Raw genomic sequence first — 23718 nt, 5'->3', positions numbered from 1 at the left:
TGTTCTGTATTTCCAAGCCCACGGTTTATCATGCATACTGTATTATATTAATCATAGTGTTGAATTTAAGTGAACTTTTGCAAATGAAGGGTCCCCAGAAGCAATCAGGGGTTTCCTATAGGTACATTCTAGACAACCCGATATTATAACTACATATTAAGTTCCGTGCCTGCAACGAGCTTTGCATCAGGTAAACACCCATAGTTTGCACGGTTTACAACACACGACTTCCTCACAAACAGGTCAATAAATAAGTCAGAAGTCTTAGATTTATGTAAAACACACTGATGAAAGATTCACTCTCTTCGGCAAAGATATTTTTTACGGCTTAGAATATACACTTGGAGTACCAATGTTTACATTTACATCAACGATCACGAAGCAAGTGAGTAAGGATTCAACTTTAGTGTACTTTTTTCCATCTATTTTTACAGCTCATGTTAACCCCCTCCTTCCACCCCAACAAAACGGGGGGCTCATGCTTGTTCCTTGTATTTTTTTTTGGGGGGGGGGGCTTTCTTTTACTTTTTCGTATATAATTTGTCTGAAAGTAGCAGATCATATTTCGAGGCAGATTATCGTTCGTCTGAAATCAACATAATTTTTATGATAATTACATATAAAATAATATACCTGGAATTAATATGAATTTATGTTTGACAGGCAAACAATAACTTGCGTGAAATGATATATTACGCGCAGAAGAAGAAGCATTATGCCCGGGAGTTTGTTGACATTACAAGGTAGCTGGTGACATGTTTGCGTTGAAATTATAGACTACAAAATATGCACTTTCTCTCGAAACTCACTATGAGGGGTAATACGGGATTTTTTTGTGTTTCGCAAAGAAAGTTCGCATTTAGTAAAAGCATGGTGAAAAATTAAATAAATACTGAACTAAAAACCGATAAAAGGAATAAACAGAATTAGCTTACTTAAATGTATTCCCGCCATTTGTAAATATCATCGACTGGGTTAAACAGAAATTAAGGGGGAAAAAAACCTTGTTGGAATTTAAGTCACCCATGGCTATGTTAAAACGTTACATAAAGACACCAATAAACCATATTTACATCGTTTCCCTTTCGATGGTAATTGGGCTCTGCTTACGTGAACTTTGTCTGATACGCAAGCATCTGATTTGAAATTGAATAACCTTATAAAAATCATAATAGTATAATCATAATCATCATAAACAAAGATTTTATCATTCCGCACGTATCCACCCTGAAAAAAAGGCGCTCAAATTATCGACACATGCTTATCTGGCTGATATCCTGATGTTACGCCAAATCTCATCATTACTACAATGGAAACATGATCCTGCAGTTATTGACATATAAACTCGGATATGACAATCCATTTGACAATATGACAAGATCATCGTCACGAAGTCATGATACGTTAAAGATTTAGATGATCGTGTTCATCTTTAGTAGATGAGTATCAGTTTCATGCTCCAGATAAGTTAGCAATCTATAAGTCCATTCAATTATACTACAGGCCTGTTAAAGAGTTCATTCCCTTTCCTGTGGATATGGAGAGAACTCGATAGTCGAGAGACATCTTCCTCGAGACCGCAGGACAAATAAAATGATCTTTTGACATTCTCAACTCAAGTTCTTTCAATAATTTGTGTAGGCACCGCGATGATACACCTCTTGGCGGTGCAATTCGCGACCAATATAGTCATGAGGTCGGGAAGAATTCGCTTTGATTTTTCAATCACATTATCGGCAACGATGATCAACAAAAGGAAAGTGGGATTTATTGCCACGGGTCCTCGAGCTATTCAGGGTCATGTCATAAATATATTGTCTACTTGCGTTAACAGTACAAATTCTCACATCACCACTTCGAACCCGTGAGATCTTCTTCGTTCCGTTATTTCGGCCAGCGGGAGCGACACACCTGCTCATTACTTAGATACGAGTCGATACTATTTATAGTCGATACCGGCGGAAATTGTTATGATTGCATTATACGAACAATACGAACTACTTAATGTATTGATCTCACATCGAAATCGGATCGAAACTAATATAGTGTAATCAATATTAAACTTTTAATGTTACAGGTTCATAGCACATATAGTGGGTTTGGGATTTATGCACTCGGTTCTAACTTCATATATACTGGGTTGAAGATTAAACTATACTAAGTTCTAGTTATGTAGTTGGTTAAATATTTAAAATACTAAAGTTCTCATATCATATCTGTGACATGTGCTACAAGTTAGACTTCCGTGCGGGTTCTTAGCTCAAATTGTGTGTAATTAGACAGTACGAGACAAGAATTTTGTATGACATATTGATCGGAAGCAATGTTAAATAGATAAGGTACATTACTTACGCCAAGATGAACTCTCACATCACGATTATATAGCAGAAAACATCGTAACTATGGCAATGACAATAAGAACCACATACATCTGACAACGTACGTGACAAGGACATCACCGACGCATATAGATGAAGACCTAGCTGTCCCGAATCTCCAAGCCCGAAGGCTGGAGTGCTTGTCGACTGAAGGCTAAATGACAGCTGCGGGAAATAATCCTATCAGACTAATTAACTCAACCGAGTAATAAAACACATTTACCCGAAATGAAAAGGGGCAAAAGTACCTTTTGCGGGCATAGCCGCTTTTACTTTCATCTCTGAATTTATTATATATTCCTTGTTTTTTATCCGACTTCCAAATACCAAGTATCTACTTTTATTCCTCACAACCTCTTTTCTGTTCTTTTCCTTTCCTTTCCTTTCCTTTCCTTTCCTTTCCTTTCCTTTCCTTTCCTTTCCTTTCCTTTCCTTTCCTATCTTTCAAATCGTCTCTCACCTGTTAGGATCAAATATGTATTTCTCCTCATTTTTCTATTCTGCTAATTTCCTTACTGGTTATGTCATATTTATTTGTTTCTGAACAGGCAATGATATTTTGACTAACAAAAATGTCATTTTAAGTCGTGTGAAGTCGACCATTTTTCAACAAATAAACAAAAGAAGAAAATGAAAAGAAGAAAATAGTCATATCAAATATATATATAAAATATCAAATATTTAAATAGAAATAACAGTAGCTCTGATAGCAAATCCATGCATGAAAAACCCTAAATGGTGATGTAAGGATGTCTGTGGTAAAATTTGCGATTCGGTCAATTACCAAAGCTTTTAAGCAATAGGCCTACGAGTGTTGTTCCATAACCGGCATAAGAGCATATATATGAGCATTAACGGTCGGTCGCACTCAAAGTGCTTCCAAGCCTTGATCGATGCTTATTCTTGAGCCGTTAGGTCATGCCAGTTATATCATAAGAGTAACTATCAACGCCTTTCCATGGCCACGGGCTTTAAAGACCAAAAGAAAAAAAGTATGAAAGTATGAAAGTCAATTGACTAAGTTCAACTATACAATTCCCATAAAGTGACCGCCATACACTGAAAACTTAAATTGGTTCACCGACTAACAAAACGTTAGTCCATCTGGTGCCTCTCCCGACTAACATAGCCTTAGTCAGTTGCTATACCGACTAATTTATTCCTTAGTCAGTTGGATTTCTTAGTCGGTCATCTTAGTCCGTCAGCTTAGTCGATCAACAATTTTTTAGTCGGTAAATGTTTATTAGTCAGTTACATTAGTTGGTGACATTAGTCGGTCTTTACCGACTAATTTATATGAGCCACCGACTAGTTTATAGCAGGTTTTACATTAGTCAGGATGGTGCATCTCCTGACTAACCTTTCTTAGTCGTATCGACTGACTAGTTGCACTGACTAGATTCACTGAAAGAATTAAACCCGACTAGTTTCACTGACTAGTATCACTGAAAGAAAAGATAGCAGAAGAAACACAAATAATGTGTACGTTGGCAGTATTTATTTCTGATAAAACTTCTGATGTCTACAAAAGGCTGACTTTCGACAGATAGAGAAGAAATCACTGTAAATAAAATCTGAAAATCTGATTTTTTTTCCAACAAAGTTAAGACAAGTTAATGGATCAAACATGAATCGCAAAAGTATAGCACTGCACAATAATGCAAAGTTGAGTCTTGGGCAAGGGTTCCTCATGACTTTCGTTTTAAAGTGGTACCCCAAATCGACACCAGTTAAGTCTTCACGAACAAAGAGTGTTTCTCTTAACTACAAATGGCCTCCCACTTGTCTTCAGGAAGCCAAAATCTGCACCATTATTGACCTGTGAACAGAAAATATGATATACGTGTAAGCACAGATACAGATATAGCACATGATAACTCACTTTATCATAAACATACATTTACATTAAAATTTTATAACATATTGGGAGGTATACATTTAAATCTAGGTCCCTCAAATTATAAGCCAGGAATAGCAGCTTTACCAAATAATTATTAGCTTTGCACAGCATAACACCAAGTTATTTCTCAAAGCTTAATAATTATGTTAATCATGTTAATAATGATCCCAATAGACCGGGATCCCAGAGGGTTTGGTTAGCTGGGAAGGTAACCAATTGCCTTGTACATCACAATGTTCACAGTGCATTCCTGTATATGAAACCAGACGACTGGCAAACCGACTGTGGTGGGTGTGGCTGGGAGAGCAATTTTAAAGTCACCTGATAGCTAACCTAGATCAGTTTTCATGGTAACACATCAAAGTAAGTACAATATGTCAGGTATGGCCCCAAGAGCAACAAATGGCCATCGCCAGTAATTATTGGTGGTGGGGTACCCCTGCCAGTGATCTATAATTGACCCCTCAAGGCTGACCTAGGTCAGCTCATGAGGTAACCACTTGAAACCTACTGGAAAATGTTGGTTAGGCCTTCAGATACAACTGATGGGCATTGCCAGTAATTTTTATTGGTGGGGTACCCCTGCCAGTAGACCCCCAAAATGCCCATCCCCCATTGACCTAGATGAGCTCATGATGTAACCAGTTGAAAACTACTGGAAAATGGTATCACTTCATATGTAAGGGATGGGAATTTCCAGTAATTTATGTTGGGGGGGGGTACCCCTGCCAGTAGACCCCCAAAATGCCCATTCCCTCATTGACTTAGGTCAGCTCATGAGATAACCAGTTGAAAAATTACTGGAAAATGATAGGTATCACTTCATATGTAAGGGATGGGCATTTCCAGTCATTTACATTGGTGGGGTAACCCTGTCAGTAGACCCCCAAAATGCCCATCCCCCATTGACCTAGATTAGCTCATGAAGTAACCAGTTGAAAACTACTGTAAAATGATTGGCAGGACTCTATATATATGTAAGGGATGGGCATTTCCAGTAATTTATATTAGTGGGGTACCCCTGCCAGTAGACCCCCAAAAAGCCCCCCCCCCCCTCATTGATCTAGGTCAGCTCATGATTTAACCAGTTGAAAACTACTGGAAAATTATTGACAGGATTCTATATGTAAGGGATGGGCGGACTCTGGCAGTGGTGGCCCACCAATATAAAATATATACTGAAAATGCCCATCCTTACATATGAAGTGATACCTATCATTTTCCTGTAGGTTTCATCTGGTCAAATCATGAGCTCACCTAGGTCAATGAGGGGATGGGCATATTGGGGGTCTACTAGCAGGGGTACCCCACCAATAAAAATTACTGGCAATGCCCATCCCTTGTATCTGAAGTCCTAACCAACATTTTCCAGTAGGTTTCAAGTGGTTACCTCATGAGCTGACCTAGGTCAGCCGTGAGGGGTCAATTATAGATCACTGGCAGGGGTACCCCACCACCAATAATTACTGGCAATGGCCATTTGTTGCTCTTGGGGCCATACCTGACACATTGTTCTTACTTTGATGTGGTTACCATGAAAGCTGCTCTAGGTTAGCTATTAGGTGACTTTAAAATTGCTCTCCCAGCCACATCCACCACAGTCGGTTTGCCAGTCATCAGGTTTCATATACAGGAATGCATTGTGAACATTGTGATGTACCAGGCAATTGGTTACCTTCCCAGCTAACCAAACCCTCTGGACTCCCGCTCTACAGATCAGTGAAAAGTTGACCAAACTTATGAAGCTTGCACGTAAATGATATACTAGACTGTTTTTTTTTTAAAACAGGTTATGAAAAGTATCTTAAATATCATTAAACAGTTGGGTACAATAGTTAAACTCACTCTTCCATCTTTTTTCTCTATGGTACTTGTTCCTTTGCTTTTTGGACACTTGGATAAACTCTTTTGTTCTGCGAAGGGTACCAATATATCATCTTAAAACATGTCTTTAAGCCATATATAACACAGTTCTCCTCTTCTGTTGTTGCCTCCACACTGGTGTCGTACATCACAGGAAAGCTCACCCTTGACTTAGATATTTGGCTTTTCAATTCCTGCTGGAAGAAAGAAACAGCAAAGTATTCATCATTTGAAAAAAAAAAAAATGAAGTGGTCACCACAAAGTTATGTGAGATTTGCTTCCACTATAGTCTCAAAAAACAATCCCAAAGTTTGAAGCAGACTGTATAAAGCTGAAAATTTGAACGAGAGTGTCATCACCATTGCAACCAGAATCAAATGCCCAGAATACAGAGATAATAAAACATGGGCTAAATCTTTGTTTGTTTTTATGATCTTTAAAAATATAAAATTTTAGAAACAGAAATGCACTGAGCCAACTTATTTATAGGCCTAATCGTTTTTAGTTGTTATTTTGCTTGCTCACATAACAAGCCTGTTTAGACCTAGGCTAGAGGAGAATCAGTACTTTGTTACGCTAAGTTTGTCTTCGGTCGTTTTGATATAGTCTTACTAGTAGTACTAAAGTATATAATGGACCGGCGAAGACTAGAGAATACCCAGAGTTTTAGCAACTGCGTTAAACTGTATCATCTCATCTATTATTTACGCCAACGAGTTTCATTCAATCTAGGATCAAAAAGAGAAAACTAATTAATCTTAACCTTTAAACTTTGCTACTAAACAGATATGCTTGAATTACAAATAAATGTCAAAAAAACATCATAATCTAAGAATCGATGCATATACATATACATAAACAGAATAATTTGAATTCGCGCAAGTGAACCCTGCACTACATTGGACAGAAAAAAAACGTGCAATTAGACCAAACTAAACATACTAAATTTTCCGTTACTTCTACATAAAATATCAATACAAATACAACAACTTACTCTTTTGGCAGTATACTAAAAGCACATATTATAATAACTTCAGACTATCAAGCTTTCCTGAGAAAAAACGGTTAATACTTCTTACAGTAAGCAAGTCGACCGTGAAGGAATGTCGCAATTGTTTCCTGGGCGTGACCGGAAATTAAATACTAAAAAATGATAAATGAAAAGGTTAAATAGAACTGAAGCGTGCATCCTGACTGCTCGCAACATATAATACCGTTGACTAGCCAACATAATTTGTTCAGCCTACTGTGACTGTACGTTTGAAGGTCTAGCCTTGCTTATTCAATATCACAAAGCCTAACCATTTAGATTCACATGGGAAATTACAGGAAATCTTTACCAAATGAGTGTAGTCTTCAAATAAACTATTGAGCCTTATAGTTCCAGCATTTGTTTGGGAATTAATAAGAAGTTTATTTCCACTGTTCAATCTAGCCCAATACACACATAACACATTGTTAATTGGTGTTTAGGATGCACACTTTAGTGTTGAGAATGCACTGCAGTACCCAGTAGAAGCCTATAGGCTACTCACTGTCATTGCACTTGTGTATTGCGAAACGCCAACGTGACAACGGTAGCGTTACACTAACCATAATACAGTACTAGTGCCAGTGGCCTAACAATTAACTTTAATTTTACCTTCAAATTAAAGGAATAACAGGTAGGCCGATGATGCAGTTAATACCTCCATTCTTCTAAAGTCCTTCTTGGGTGATTTACGGTTGAAAGTTGCTTAGAGTGATCGTATGAAACTATGCCAAGCCCAGCAAGCTGCCGTTGCCTCTCGGTTTCCAAATTGAAGTGAATCGAATTGGGTTAAAATACATTAGTCTGTCGACACCGACTAAGCTACGATTATGGCGTAAATCGGGTGTCCGTATCGTTCTTAGTCCATGGGTTAAAATACCTTAGTCCGTCGCCACCGACTAAGCTGCGATTATATTTTCCTTAGTCAGTGTAAACTAACTAAGAAGCAGCGATGAAACGAAGATTTTTGCTAGTCCGTGTGCATTGACTAACGTTACAGACTAATTTAACGTTAGTCCGTGGCAATATTGACTAGTTTATTTTTTCAGTGTATAAGCGGTGCAAATGGAGAAGGCAAAAGTTATAATTTAAAGAACGCACGCACGTGCGCATATCGTGCTAAATATTTTATACACTAATGTGTACCCTGTCGTGAATCTTTATATTGACAGTATAATACATATACGGTGTCCGTATCTTCAGAATGCAATTTCATTAATAATAACAATAACAGTAACAATAACAACTATAATAACAATAACAATACAAGTAACAATAATAATAACTATAACTATAACAATAATAATAACAATAACAAATACAATAATAAAAATCGCGTGCCTGCATTGTCCATTAAATGCAATATGTATAATTATGCAGTTTTAGCTTTAGCTGGAGTGACACTTTGTGACACTAACTGTCACTCAGTACCATCCCACATATACCAAACGTATTCCAACAACGTATAGTCATATATTATTGTTGCGTGTGTATAATGTACATTACAGGTACATTTAGGTTATACATTGAAGGTAAGTGAAGGTGCTTTACAGGTACGTGTTGGTACATTTATGACATTTGTAAAGACATCGGAGGCTCACGTATATGGCAAGCCGAATGCTCAATAAATCGAAAATCATGGTTTTTCGGTCGATAAACCATGTTTACCACTCGAAAAACCATGTTTATCGACCGAAAAACCATGTTTATCGACCGATAAACATGGTTTATCACCAAAAAAAAAATGATTATCGGCAGATAATCATGGTTTTTCTGACAAACATGGTTTATCGAACGATAAACAGGGATTTTCATTAGATATTCAAGTTTTCTTTCGATAGTCCAAGTTTATCTCCCGAAAATCCATGTTTATCTGCCGATAATCATGTTTTTTTGGTGATAAACCATGTTTATCGGTCGATAAACATGGTTTTTCGGTCGATAAACATGGTTTTTCGAGTGATAAACATGGTTTATCGGTCGATAAACATGTTTTTTTGACCGATAAACCATTTTATCGCCGATAAACATGGTGTATCGGTCGAAAAACCATGTTTATCGCCGATAAACATGGTTTTTCGACCGATATACCATGTTTTTCGCCGTAAAACCATGTTAATCGGCGAAAAACCATGTCTATCGACCGATAAGCATAGTTTTTCGGCGATAAATAATGTTTTTATATTTGGCGACTGATGAAAATTTACCGGAACTATATGTTATGTTAGTATATATATGATAAATCTTTGGTTCCGAAGCCGCATGTGGGCGAGCCGTACCCAAACTTCGTTAAGTCCCGGCCCTATCCATAATTAGGAACGACGAAATATGGCCCCTGTTACCGGTGTGAGACTGTTCATGTTGTGCTCAGGGTTGTATATCCTGATAAATTCTGCGTTGGCGCATTTGCCGCATAGATAGGAGAGAGTATCAAATTCCCAACCCTCTGTTGACAATTTCATACACATACTTTCCATCTTGCGGAATTTTCAACGGTGGGTTTGACTTCGCTAAGCCATTGGACTATTGTAAGCATTTATATTATGCAGTTAGGCTATTCCATAGAGTAAAAAGGAGTTCCTATTATGCTCTATGGATTTTTCCTATGACTTTAAACGTCTTCTGTATAGACCCCAACTATAGCACGCTATCATGAAAAGTTTCTTGAGATTAGGAAATCGACCTGCTTTGGTCGTAAAATTACCTCTTTTTACCAATTAGTTTGCAACGCCTGCCACATATTTTTTTCTTGTATGAGGGTCTTTGTGAGAACGCTGTATGATTAACTACACTGAAGACATGAACATATTTCCACACAGTGTTTACTCAAAGAGCCTAATGGTGTTAAGAAGCTATGCAGGCTAATTGTACAGTCTACAACTTTAAAGGTTGATTTACGACCGTGGCAGGTCGAATACGTAATCACAAACTTTCCTAGCTATAGTGTGCTATAATGAGGGCCAATAAACCTTGTTTTTCGACTGAAAAAAAACATGTTTATTGCCGAAAAACCATGTTTATCAGCGATAATCCATGTTTTTCAAGCGATAAACATGGTTCATCGGCGATAAACCATGTTTTTCGACAGATAAACATGGATTGTCACAGATAAACCATGTTTATTGCTTGAAAACACAATTTGTGGCCGATAATCCTTGTTTTTCGACTGAAAAACCATATTTATCGCCGAAAAACCATGTTTATCAGCGATAATCCATGTTTTTCAAGCGATAAACTTGGATTCTCGCAGATAAACCATGTTTATCAACCGAAAATCCATGTTTATCGGTCGATTAACATGGTTTTTCGATCGAAAACATGGTTTATCGGTCGATAAACATGGTTTTTCGACCGATACTCCATGTTTCTCGATTTATTGAGCAATTGGCTTGCCATACACGTAGGTATATTTAAGGTTGGTCTATATACATTACATATACTTTTTGGTACCATAAAAGTACGTGTGGGTGTACATTAAAGGTACATGTAGTGCAGGTACATTTAACTACCTGTGAGTACATTGATGATACTTTTCGGTACACCAAAGGTACGTGCAGGAATCTTAAAAGTACGTGTAGGTAACATTTAAGGTACTCGTATGTCGACATTATGATCGTTTGCTCCAGGTGAACTCAAATTCAAGAAACTATACGGTTACAATGATGAAAATTATGACTTAGTTATATGACAGTCAAGTTGTCTATATTTCATGTCTTTTCTTCAAAGGAGGTGAGAAATTAATTCGTGTATGAACAATTTGACTATACGGTAATATCGTGAATCCACACGAATAACCTCGGTTGTTAATATTGCATTTTGCTGAATCTCATTGAAATACACATACCGGCGCAATATCTCTACATGTGGTCAAGTTTTACATTTTTATGCTCGGTTTTGCTGTATGAAATACCAAAAGCATTATTCTTAACAACAGTTCTGATATTGTACATATTACTATTTGTTGTACAAACTAAAACGAGTTATACTATAGTCTGTCTAGACTTAATAGCTTGTTACTATACATTCCTTCTCTGTTTGTTGCTTGCGTTCTCGACAATAGGTTAACACAGTGTGTCAATGCTATCACTTCACACCCGCTGAACGTCAAATAGACAACCATATACATTATGCACATATAGGAGTATATAAGGATCAACCTCATCGAGGGTAAAATCTTTCAAGGATGACTATAAATATGTAAAAGCGACTGGTCCTAAGAGACTAGTGAGCGATTATGTATCATATACGCATTGAACCGAGACAGACTATACAATTGGTAAGTTAACCCTTGTTTTCATTCTAACTCATCCTGGCTGAGTAGGCTTACTCCTTTGAGATTTAAACTGATGCGTAGTAGCTGATTTATGCATAATTAAGAGAGCCTATAAAAAAGTGGTAAATCTGTGTAAATTGTCAGATTCAAAGCACTAGTGGTGCACTCTGTACAATCATAACACTTGGGTAATACGCCCTCATTTACAGTTATAAAAAGGCAGTTTATACGCATATACACACCAGTAGAATCAGTGTCATCGAGTGGTACGGACTTCGGTCTGTCACACAAAAGTCCGTGGTTCTATTCTACCGTCGTCCCAAAATGGACGTATATATATTTATCTATATATCTTTCTATGTCTTTCTATATCTATCTATATCTATCTATATCTATCATTATCTATCTAAATCTATCATTATCTATCTAAATCTATCTTTATCTATATATATCTATCTATATCTATATCTATCTATATCTATATCTATCTATATCTATCGATATCTATCTATCGATATCTATCTATCAATATCTATCTATCGATATCTATCTATCGATATCTATCTATCAATATCTATCTATCAATATCTATCTATCAATATCTATCTATCAAGATCTATCTATCAATATCGATCTATCTATCAATATCGATCTATCTATCAATATCGATCTATCTATCAATATCGATCTATCTATCAATATCGATCTATCTATCAATATCGATCGATCTATCTATCTATCAATATCGATCGATCTATCGATCGATCTATCGATCTATCAATATCGATCTATCAATATCGATCTATCAATATCGATCTATCAATATCGATCTATCAATATCGATCTATCAATATCGATCTATCAATATCGATCTATCAATATCGATCTATCAATATCGATCTATCAATATCGATCTATCAATATCGATCTATCAATATCGATCTATCAATATCGATCTATCAATATCGATCTATCAATATCGATCTATCAATATCGATCTATCAATATCGATCTATCAATATCGATCTATCTATCTATCTATCTATCTATCTATCTATCTATCTATCTATCTATCTATCTATCTATCTATCTATCTATCTATCTATCTATCTATCTATCTATCTATCTATCTATCTATCTATCTATCTATCTATCTATCTATCTATCTATCTATCTATCTATCTATCTATCTATCTATCTATCTATCTATCTATCTATCTATCTATCTATCTATCTATCTATCTATCTATCTATCTATCTATCTATCTATCTATCTATCTATCTATCTATCTATCTATCTATCTATCTATCTATCTATCTATCTATCTATCTATCTATCTATCTATCTATCTATCTATCTATCTATCTATCTATCTATCTATCTATCTATCTATCTATCTATCTATCTATCTATCTATCTATCTATCTATCTATCTATCTATCTATCTATCTATATCTATCTATATCTATCTATATCTATCTATATCTAGCTATATCTAGCTATATCTATCAATATCTATCAATATCTATCTATATCTATCTATATCTATCTATCTATATCTATCTATATCTATCTATATCTATCTTTATCTATCTGTATGTATCTTTATGTATCTACTGTACGATACCGTTTCCGTCAGTAGAGATCTTATTGGTATAGTAAATATCTCCACCTAACTTTATCCGTAACATTTCAGAATCCTTTCGATCTTACTTTAACCGATATAACACAGAATGGCGTCCAGACCACTCATTAAATGTACACCATACACCCTCACAGGACATTTTGATGGCTCAATACGTCCCCTAATTAACATTCGTAACATTCCACAATGAGGCATTGGTATTTCCTTTAGCCGATTAATTCAACAACTATACACGCTCGTGTTTGGATATCTTGGGTGGCCCAACACTTCCTCCTTAGTTTATTCGACTCACTTACTAGCCCGTTGGAGTTTCCTTTAGCCCAAATACTTCCAGTCAGTCAGTACTTCGTCTAGATCACCAATTTGTTACCGTATCGAGTAGAAGATAAATGTCACTAAAGCAACCGTTTCGGAAAAAGGATAATTTAAATGTTTTTCTCTCTTTAATTTCTTGATTTATTAAGTCGGACGTTTCTGGAGTGCACGTCGCTACAGTTTTAAGCGACACCTTCAGGTTCAAATGTCGTCACTTTTTAAGGTTAACCTATAGGGTGCGAAGGTAAACATTGCATGGGAATGTGTATGTCGGGCGGTTATAGTTATAGCTAATGACGTTAACCTGTTGCTTCATCTCAATCAATCATCCCTTATTGCGTCCAGACAACATGAGTACACATTATTAAAGCTTATCGACTATCGGTTACACATGAAGTAAACAGTTAGACGTCATTCGAAAATGACGAGGAGTCAGAAGGAAGAATAATCCTACAATGGCATTGGTTCCAGAATGCGATATGACTTGTTGAACTTCGTACATTCAAGTATTGGTTAAAAGTTTCAAAGTGCAACTTCATAGTGCAATATGGAAGATATATGTATTTAAACTATATCGTGATCTATAGACACATTTTGATATTATTGAGTATTTACAATTAAGTAGTTTATAAAAAAAAAATCCAATACACGGTTATCATTGCCAACTATTTTTCCTTCAGTTTCAAATGTGTCACAATTACAGTCTTTTCGTTTCATCATTGTATTTAAATAATGGCACGATTTCTCACTTATTTGCAAAATCCTCATATCTTCTACAAGATGTGGTGTTCCTAAAATAGTTTTTAATAGAGTGATTTTTACACGATTTCGCAGATAATAAAACACTTCATTTTTTTAATATGACAGGAATCACACAGAAGATTGAAGAGGAGCAGGACACTTTCACGTCCTTCGGAGAAGCCAAGATTCATATAGGACGTGATCGAAGCAAGAATGGTAAAAGATGAATATAAACAATATAATGTAACTTATTAAATATATGACAGCAACACGAATTATGGATTAGCTGCAGCTGGTTAATATTAAATCGCAGCGTATACGACGAAAAGTGACTGATTCGTATCGCCATTTTCTCATATCCTTAACTTATTGGTAACTTTTTTTGTTCAATACTGGTAGATGCACGTTCCTTTCGCGACCTGTCGTTGTTTAACATTCATCACGAATTTCTACAATTTTTAAACCTGATAATATCATGGTGTACAGAAAATGATGCTACTTATAGCATAATTGTAATAATATTAAAAAATAATACTTGTTTTACGCGTGCCATCGAGGGGTGATATAACCCTGGCGGCGTTTTATATTAATTTAAATAAATACATGGTCTCAGAGATAAATAAGAAGATGATTTCTCGACTTGTAAAGGAAAGCAGTTTAACTGATAAGTAAACATTTGGTTGACGAACGGTGACTTACGGAATATTCCACGGGATATCTCTTCTGCGACTAAATGAGATTTGTTTTAACTACAGTTGACAACAAATTAAAACCAAGTTGATCTAAAAGTGCTTAAGGTTTTACTCAAATCCACAGTATGGCGTATTATTGAAATATTGGGATTCTAACCTCACTCTCCCCCCCCCCCCCAAATCTATAGGCCTATGATTGATTTAGTTGATACAAAAGCAACGATTAGTTGGATACTGTGTGTCTACTGTGTATTTGCCTAATACGCAAGGGCGTAGGAACCGGGGGGCTGGGGGGGGGGGCGCCAGCCCCCCAGTGAAAAATGTGGAGGGGCGGAAGTATCATTCCGCCCCCCCGCTTCGCAAGTCCGAAAACCCCTTTTTCATTTCCAAATGAGAAAAAAATCTCATTTGAAGCACCAAATTGCATCTAAGGCCAGGTGAAAATACAAAATTAAGTTTACAAAATGTAGTGGGTGTTGAAGTGTGCTATATTGCACCAAATTGCATCTGAGGCCACCTGGAAATGCAAAAAATTCCAAACGGGAGGGGGACACCCCCTCCCCTTAGACCCCTCCCCCAGGCGGGCCATCAGTCTTCAGCCCCCCCACTCAAAAGTACCTTCCTACGCCACTGCTAATACGTTACTTGTAGCCTAGCCACATCGATCAACGTCGATAAGGGAACCATGACGGTTAAACAGAGAAAGTCACTTAAAATAAGGATACCTTTGTCGCACGTATATGCACACTGGAAAAAAAAAACCGATGACAAGTCCCTTTTAGACCTCCCGAATTTTAAATCAAACGTCCATGTATATACACTCCCAAAGGCGGCGGTAGAATGAATGTACCTTAAGGGCCTCCAAACCATCTATCAGTAGTTATCTACACAATCTTTGTTTTATCACGTATATCATGTACCGCCGGTAGTGACCGTATTAAAATGCCTAATACTTATTCCGTCTGCAGCGCTACGATATTCTCACATGATGTCACTTGATGGATCTTTTCTTGATAATAGTGTCTTCCATGTATGTACCCGACGGAAGGTACGTACGGAAGGACATTTCCAGTCCACTATATACATTGGTATAGATAAATCTATGTCTAATTAATCGGTATATGCCGGGTGATATTTCTCTCAGTTGACCTCCGGTTAATTGTTTTAATTAAGGCACGTATAATTCCGCCATCATGGTAGTAATCTTATATTATCTATTCTTTTTATGTTGCTAGCATAATGGATATTGGCTGTATATTATATAGACACATCATCGTCACTATCTATTATACTTATGATGTGAAGCAGTAGGCGGATTAGAGCTGTCGGCTATGATTTGACAAGAAGAGGCCCAACTGGGTTACAATGGTCCCGGGATCAGATAAGGTGCCGGAGGAAATATGAGATAAGGAATAATTAAATATTACTTTCAAATTGTACCTAAATGAATTCAAAGAGAGGGGGCCCGGTAACATAATTGGCCTCGGGTCCCGACCTGGCTCTCTCTCTCTCTCTCTCTCTCTTTACGCCCTTGTAGCTCGCTGAAGCAACTTTTCCGTGTCAAACATTACTTCATTTGTGATTTCCCTGGAATCATAAGCTTGCTGATGTATTCTAGCATCTCAGCTTAATCGCCATTCACTTCACTTCCCTACTTTGTTCCAAGGGCGTAGGAACCGGGGGGGCTGGGGGGCGCCAGCCCCCCCAGTGAAAAATGTGGAGGGGCGGAAGTATCATTCCGCCCCCCCGGTTCGCAAGTCAGAAAACCCCTTTTTCATTTCCAAATGAGAAAAAAATCTCATTTGGAGCACCAAATTGCATCTTAGGCCACGTGAAAATACAAAATAAAGTTTACAAAATGGAGTGGGTGTTGAAGTGTGCTATATTGCACCAAATTGCATCTGAGGCCACCTGGAAATGCAAAAAATTCCAAAGGGGAGGGGGACACCCCCTCCCCTTAGACCCCTCCCCCAGGCCGGCCATCAGTCTTCAGCCCCCCCCCCCACTCAAAAGTACCTTCCTACGCCACTGCTTTGTTCTGTAACCCTGTAACCGAGATTCCATTCAGTTGACAGTGTATTCGTATTTTACATCACACAACAGCCCAATCATTGATAACTATATAGTCCGTGCACCGAGTTCGTCCGTGCCAATTGAGTCAGGATCTGAGCACCTGAAGAGACTAACTATACATGAAGAGCTGTGTTGATATAAGTTAACCCGATATACACACGGAGAACAGAGTATAACTACTGTAAATCTGAAAAATCTGGATCGTATACGTGCTATAAATCGGTAGCATGTGCTATTAGGATTACAGTAAGAACAGAGAATATGTAAAATCCCAACAAATGCATCAAACTGGATTATGTTATCATATTTATCAGCACGATCCAGATTTACTGCGAGTACACAAACTTAAGATGTACAGTACAGTATAGTTACTGTGTTCTCTGTGCGTATCTGGTGAACTGATATCAACATATGCAACGAAGTTTTACAAATGATGAAGTATAAGCAATTCTGGAGGGACTGTTAATTGCGAAGCACGACCATGTGAACTATAGAATCTATTTCGAATGAACGGAATTAGAAGACGCTGTATGATATTCTTTACTCTTTAGATCTGTTACAAAATTGACCTATTCTTGGTATGACTTTCACATTACGATTCCATGAGAATTAAACAGTTTGTTTACTGAAGCAGCTAGATCTTGGGTAATTCGTACTTACTCTGCGGGGACATTCATGTCATTGAAACAAAGTTTATGTTGCTCTTCTTTGCTACGTGAATCGTCAAATTAATTCCAACTTTTCAGGTTCAACAAAATGTTCAAGATCAGAGAATCCTAAACTGTACAAGGGAGACGTTCCGCTTTAGGCCATTTTACTTTCATCGAAAACTCTCTCATTATTAATCTAAACGTGTATTCATATCAGATGAAAATCTAAATGCAGGGTTCCAAGTAGGTTAATTCAGTGTAGCTGGGAGCTGAACATATGATAGCATGTGCCAATACAACTAAAGTTCAAACAAAATTAAAATTGTATTCCAATTTTTCCCCATAAAGAGTTGAGTTAATTTTGCAAATGTTATACCTGACACGAATGAGTACAGTACGTCACTGACAGGCATAAAAACAATCAAGGTAAACAGTTACTTTGGTCGGATGTTTGAACGTAACGTGGAAACAATTGGGAAATAAAAGTAAATACATGCGGCTATATAATGATGTGGTTGATCCGGTTAACAGTTATTGGTGAACGGCGTTAACCTGTACCGGACGACCTACATATGACAGATCCGTTTATGCCAAACCAACAACTGCCATGAGCTACAGGGTACAGTATCGATTGATGTATATGATGCTATTATATACCTATAAAGTAATGTGGGGTTAACAACATTTAACATTTAAATGCCACTGCAAACATCCATCCCTACACACAGCGTTTGTAGGTTCGAACAGCTAAAACATTTCATGTGTAGGCTACGAAATTAAGACTCAGAAGGTTTGGTCAAAACAGGGTCAAGACACACGGCAAAGCGACCTCGTTCCAGTCGTAACTGTCTATTTCAGAATGAGTCAATAAACATATCCAGTTATCGTTACTAAGGCTTACCTATGTGGATACGTATAGATCATGGGAAATGTTGTTTTAGCCGGATGTAACTTGCTATCTACATGGCATGTTAACATTAGTTTGTCCGCCGAAAAGCACCCCTTCTGATGTTATTGCAGACAAGCGGCGGCGCTGAAGTGAAGGAGACCTCAATATCTCTTGGAGCCTACGAAACGATTAACGTTGTTTGTTTCAGGTTCGTAGCATACTTACTCCAATATGTCACAACGCTAAGATAAAAGAGTTACTGTTATAACTTCAATCTGGACAAGCAATGGTTCTTGCAAAAGACCAGACACGAACAAACAAGTACTGTGGTATTTACCGAGCTGGTCAGTCTGGTATCTCGGGCATCCACAAGTAACCTATTCATACAACACAGGTCCTACATTTCACAATACGCTTGGAACGATAACTTCTACAGCTCACATTTTTTTTGTTATCGAACAGCTGCAATAATCGACAAGTGTTGGTTCATCTTCACATACGAAATAATTGCTGTATGGCAAGATCCCAGCAAACCACAGGGTCTAATTGTCGGTTGAGTAACACTCAGTGTGCTGCTGGTCGGTATCGTGCAGAAATATATGTACTGATAGTCTAGAACAATGTAACATGTACTGGTGGTCGGTATAGTACAGTAACACCTGTACTGGTGGTTGGTATAGTACAGACATACATTTAGTGGTGGTCGGTGTAGTACAGTAACACCTTTAGTGGTGGTCGGTGTAGTACAGTAATACATGTACTGGTGGTTGGTGTAGTACAGTAACACTAATTGTCTTAAAATATATATCCATGGCTATGACATGAGGCGCATCAATAGGACTACAAAAATTTAAGTTTGTTCAAATATCATTATTCTGATGTCCTATAATCCCATGAGACAAAAACGTACTCACAGGAAAGATCCAGATACCCACTGAAGTTATTACTATTTTCCATTTTACAAGCGAATACCTGGTCTTTGGTTTTAGCCTCAGTACAGTCGCTGGTTCACATGATTCATTATTGATCTGTTTTAGAAGAGCCAAGAGTTAGATGGAATCCCTGGATACGTTTGTATGTTTAAGAACTTTTGTGCCATAACGAAAATGATAAATTTAATCATCCAGGTATTATATTAACACTTTTAGCAACTAATATTCGTGATTTTCACTGAACGTCTGGCTAAATATCTCTTTAATATACTATTTAGTCTTTGTCTGTTCTCTCAAAGCTGTTACTAGCAGTTATCATCCTCCACTAATTATACCTATATATTAATCAAAGGAACAATCATTGTGAATATTCTTATGGAAATTCTCATTATTTTAGACATAGTTAATACAAACCAATGAGATATTGTCTATTGTTGAATATATCGTCTCAAAACGTGTGTTTTTTAGTTTTGTAGTTTTATCAGCGTTTGTTACCTTCCTTTTTAGGGCTGTCTTTGCTGTTATGTTATCTTTATTTTGTACTGTGACGTGAACCACCCGATACACATAGAGAACACAGTTACTACTTCACATCTTACGGTTTTGTACCACAGTGAAACCTGGATTGTGCTATAATTCGGTGGCATGTGCAATTAGGATTACAGTAAGAACTGAGGATATGTGTAATTCCAACAAATCCAGTTGTTTTGGGATTTGTTGGAACTACAAATATCCTCAGAACTTACTGTAAACTTAATTGCACATGCTACCGATTTATCAGATTTGTCAGCACGATCCAGTATTTACTGTGGTACAAAACTTAGATTTACAGTAGTTACTGTAATCTCTGTGTGAATCGACTGCGCAAACGGTGATATCAACAGTAACACGTAGAACATTAGTATAAATATCGAGGTGCAACACTTGGCCTGGTGGTTTCATTTGTACTTCTTTAATTATGCACAAAACATATCATACATTATAAAGTAACCTAGTTATACTACTCTTGACAAAACCATACGCTTTTTTTCGAGTTTCACGTTCGGAAACTTTGAAAAATAGAATATCTTATACGGTAGTAACGTGATGAGTTTGCCAACTGCAGTAAAGGCGACGAACCATGTACCTGTTGGAATGATGTGTGTCATCATGTATACTCCCTAATCGTAGACAGTTCAAATGATCAAGCTGCGTACGTATTAAATGCATTTCCCAGTGGCGTAGGAAGGTACTTTTGAGTGGGGGGCTGAAGACTTATGGGCTGGCCGGCCTGGGGGAGGGGTCTAAGGGGAGGGGTGTCCCCCTCCCCTTTGGAATTGTTTGCATTTCCAGGTAGCCTCAGATGCAATTTGGTGCAATATAGCACACTTCAACACCGACTCCATTTTGTAAACTTAGTTTTGTATTTTCACCTGGCCTTAGATGCAATTTGGTGCTCCAAATGAGATTTTTTTCTCATTTGAAAATGAAAAAAAGGGGTTTTCTGACTTGCGAAGCGGGGGGCGGAATGATACTTCCGCCCCTCCACATTTTTCACTGGGGGGCTGGCGCCCCCAGCCCCCCGGTTCCTACGCCCTTGGCATTTCCAATTGCGGTTTATGGTTCTACAATACTTAATCAAAGAATAGTGTGAAAAACAAAGCATAACTAATGCAACACGTGATGAACTCATGAAACATAATATATGACACTTCTAGTATACCTACCCCAAACAGCATCACATGACCTAGTCCTGGTGCACCACTTCACCCTCGGCCAACCCACAATAATGAGATAACGTTTAACCCACGACAAACGTTATCACATGAACTATTCGAAGCACCCTTAGTCTATATAGCTTTACAGAAGCAAATCGTATTTCATGCGTAGAGCCAGAAAAACAAAAAGAGATAAACTATGGATTTTTTCAAACAGCTGCACAAACACTTACACTTATGTAGGAGGGGGACATAAAGGGTCACGACAGCAAGAAGTACAATAATATAATACTGTTTTTAACCTCTGCTCTCCATTCCGGTATTGTTAGGATACTCACGAAATAGTACAATAATGAAACATTGTTTTGCTTTTCTTAATTTCTGCTCCCGTTTCGGTATGTTTGCGCCATTAATCAGTACAATATTACTATGTTGTGTTCATGTTTAATTCTCTTTTCCAGTGTGGTTACGAAACTAAAAAGGACAATTTCAGTATTATAATTATATCGTTCGTGTTTCATTCCAGGCCCCGTTTTTGGTATGGTTACGACCCTAATAAGTACCGGTACAATAATATGATCTGGTTTACACGCTTTTATTAATGCTCCATTTATCCGGTGTGGTAATCTATTGATATTTTTTATTTGTTTCATGTAAATTTCTCACCCAGATATTGTTTACATGCTTAATGTTGACATGCTTAATGTTTACACGTTTAATAGATTTCTAATCACATGCGTACATACGTTTCATCAGCTCGTAACTATTGCTAAACTATTTCACCAAAGCCATTCTAGTATATAGTATTCTTTTCACTATATAAGTGAAGGTTAATGAGCGACTAATTAAGTTTCAACATGTCGTGTAGACATGTTTCACGCTATAGTGTTACGCAAATTTGCAAAATGAAAAGTTTAAACAATCTTTTCTTTTGTCTACAATTATTTGATTATAGCGGAGCTTTTCTATTGTTTTGTCTACGACGGTTTGATCATTATCGAGCGTTCTTCGCTCATCTCTATCTTTCCGTTTCTTATAGGATGTCCCCTTTTTACTTATTTCCCTCTCCTTTCACTTTTCACTTTTTTCCTGTCCTGTCTCTTTCTTGTATATAATCTGTCCATTATCTTTGTTGAATTGAAGCTTCTTTGTATTGTTTTGTCTTGTTTTGTCTTTATGGTTACTAGCCTGGTTAAACAGTATTTCTGTTTTCTAGTGTCCTTCATAGTATGTTTTTTTTTTTTTAACTGTAATGTGTGTAGTATGTCTTCATATGTATACGATAAGATGAGAAAGTCAATTTGAATTGAATTGAACATGCAAAAATTGACTAAACATGCTTATAAACAACACCGTTAATGTCATGAAATTGCGACAATCAGTAACCAACTTCAACTCTCAAAGAGTTGTGCAAGCCTTTATATAATATATGTAATGGACTAAATGTTTACTGAACTTAACTCTAATTTGTATCTAAAACTTCGACTCCCCCCCCCCCCCCAAATACTTATCGGAAATTGTGAAAATCGAATTCAGAGTGCTGTTGTTGAGTTTGTTTTTATCTTTTAACCGATCTTTGCTCTATCTTTCTTTTTTGCTCTTTTGCTTCATTTTCCTTCTTCGTTTTTGTTTCTTTGTTTTTATACAATAAGTAGTACTTTAGCGCTTCGCTCCATTACGTTAATACCATGTGTTAGCTAATAAAAGCAGCGTTTACGCATCGCGTGTGTTTAATTTCTTGTTTACCATAAAAGCAGTTTACGCTTCAGATGTGTTAATTTAACTGTTTTACACGTAACAGTCAAAGATGCAACGATGAAATTTAATTAACCGCAAGAAAAAAGATCGTTCATACATATAAGAGATGATCTAATGCGCATACAGATGAGATCAACGGTCATCAATTATGTATGTATAAACTTTCAAATGGGGAGCGGGGGGGGGGAGACATCACATACTAAATTAGCCACCAGATATCCTAACGACGACGACAACAGTTTAACGTTCAGGTGAGGGTCAGAACCTTGAAGCATGAAAATTTCATCAAAGATGCAGTACGTGATCAACGCGTCTTCTTTCGGGCGAGTTTGCTATGGGCCCGCTTGACTTCAAAAGATGTAGTCACGATAAATACATGCCGACCGTAAAAGATCCTAACGAATTTATACTATAGGCTCACGTGATGTTCGTACGGGACTGGCAGATACTAGTTGATGTCATATTTGTCTGTCTCGAAGACATCCTTGTTTTCATTATTGTTTTATTTTTGCTTGGGAATTAAGAGGAAGCGTCATATTTCACTTCCGAGGATGTTTAGAATACTTACCTGTCTTGGGGGCTGTGATTCAATTACGTCATACCTAAGTTACGAGTTGCCACTGTGTAATGCTTGCCTATGTAGCTTGTAAAGCTCCGAGTGGTTCTTGAACTACAGACTGACGACACATCATAAACCGAATCATAGATATTCATAGCATAATTCGGTCTCCACAAAATGGAAACGATATACAATGTTAAGGATATTTCGTTGATTTGATTTTCATATGCACGTTACTACCAGATCTTTATTGAAAGATATATATATATATATATATATACATATGTATGTATATATATATATATATATATATATATACAT

The 23718-nt window shown here is 37.1% G+C and overlaps 2 protein-coding genes across 6 annotated transcripts in view; one reads left to right on the top strand and one right to left on the bottom strand.

Moving 5' to 3' along the window:
- Positions 1-23718, bottom strand: part of LOC139969510 (soluble guanylate cyclase 88E-like) — an 86496-nt gene that overhangs the window by 61194 nt on the left and 1584 nt on the right. The window lies entirely within an intron of this gene.
- Positions 17329-23718, top strand: part of LOC139969511 (retinol dehydrogenase 8-like) — a 31267-nt gene continuing 24877 nt past the window's right edge. Inside the window, exon 1 of one of the 2 annotated variants that reach the window (XM_071974558.1) lies at positions 17329-18659. In XM_071974558.1, coding sequence (XP_071830659.1) covers positions 18571-18659 — 89 coding nt within the window. In that variant the 5' untranslated portion in view covers positions 17329-18570. The remainder of the gene's footprint in view (positions 18660-23718) is intronic. The other variant, XM_071974559.1, reaches the window with a different exon arrangement.

Source organism: Apostichopus japonicus, chromosome 7, assembly GCF_037975245.1.
Source record: "Apostichopus japonicus isolate 1M-3 chromosome 7, ASM3797524v1, whole genome shotgun sequence".
Taxonomy (NCBI): Eukaryota; Metazoa; Echinodermata; class Holothuroidea; order Aspidochirotida; family Stichopodidae; genus Apostichopus; species Apostichopus japonicus.
The sequence above is the reverse complement of the archived record's forward strand: the minus strand, read 5'-3'. Positions and strand labels throughout refer to the sequence as shown.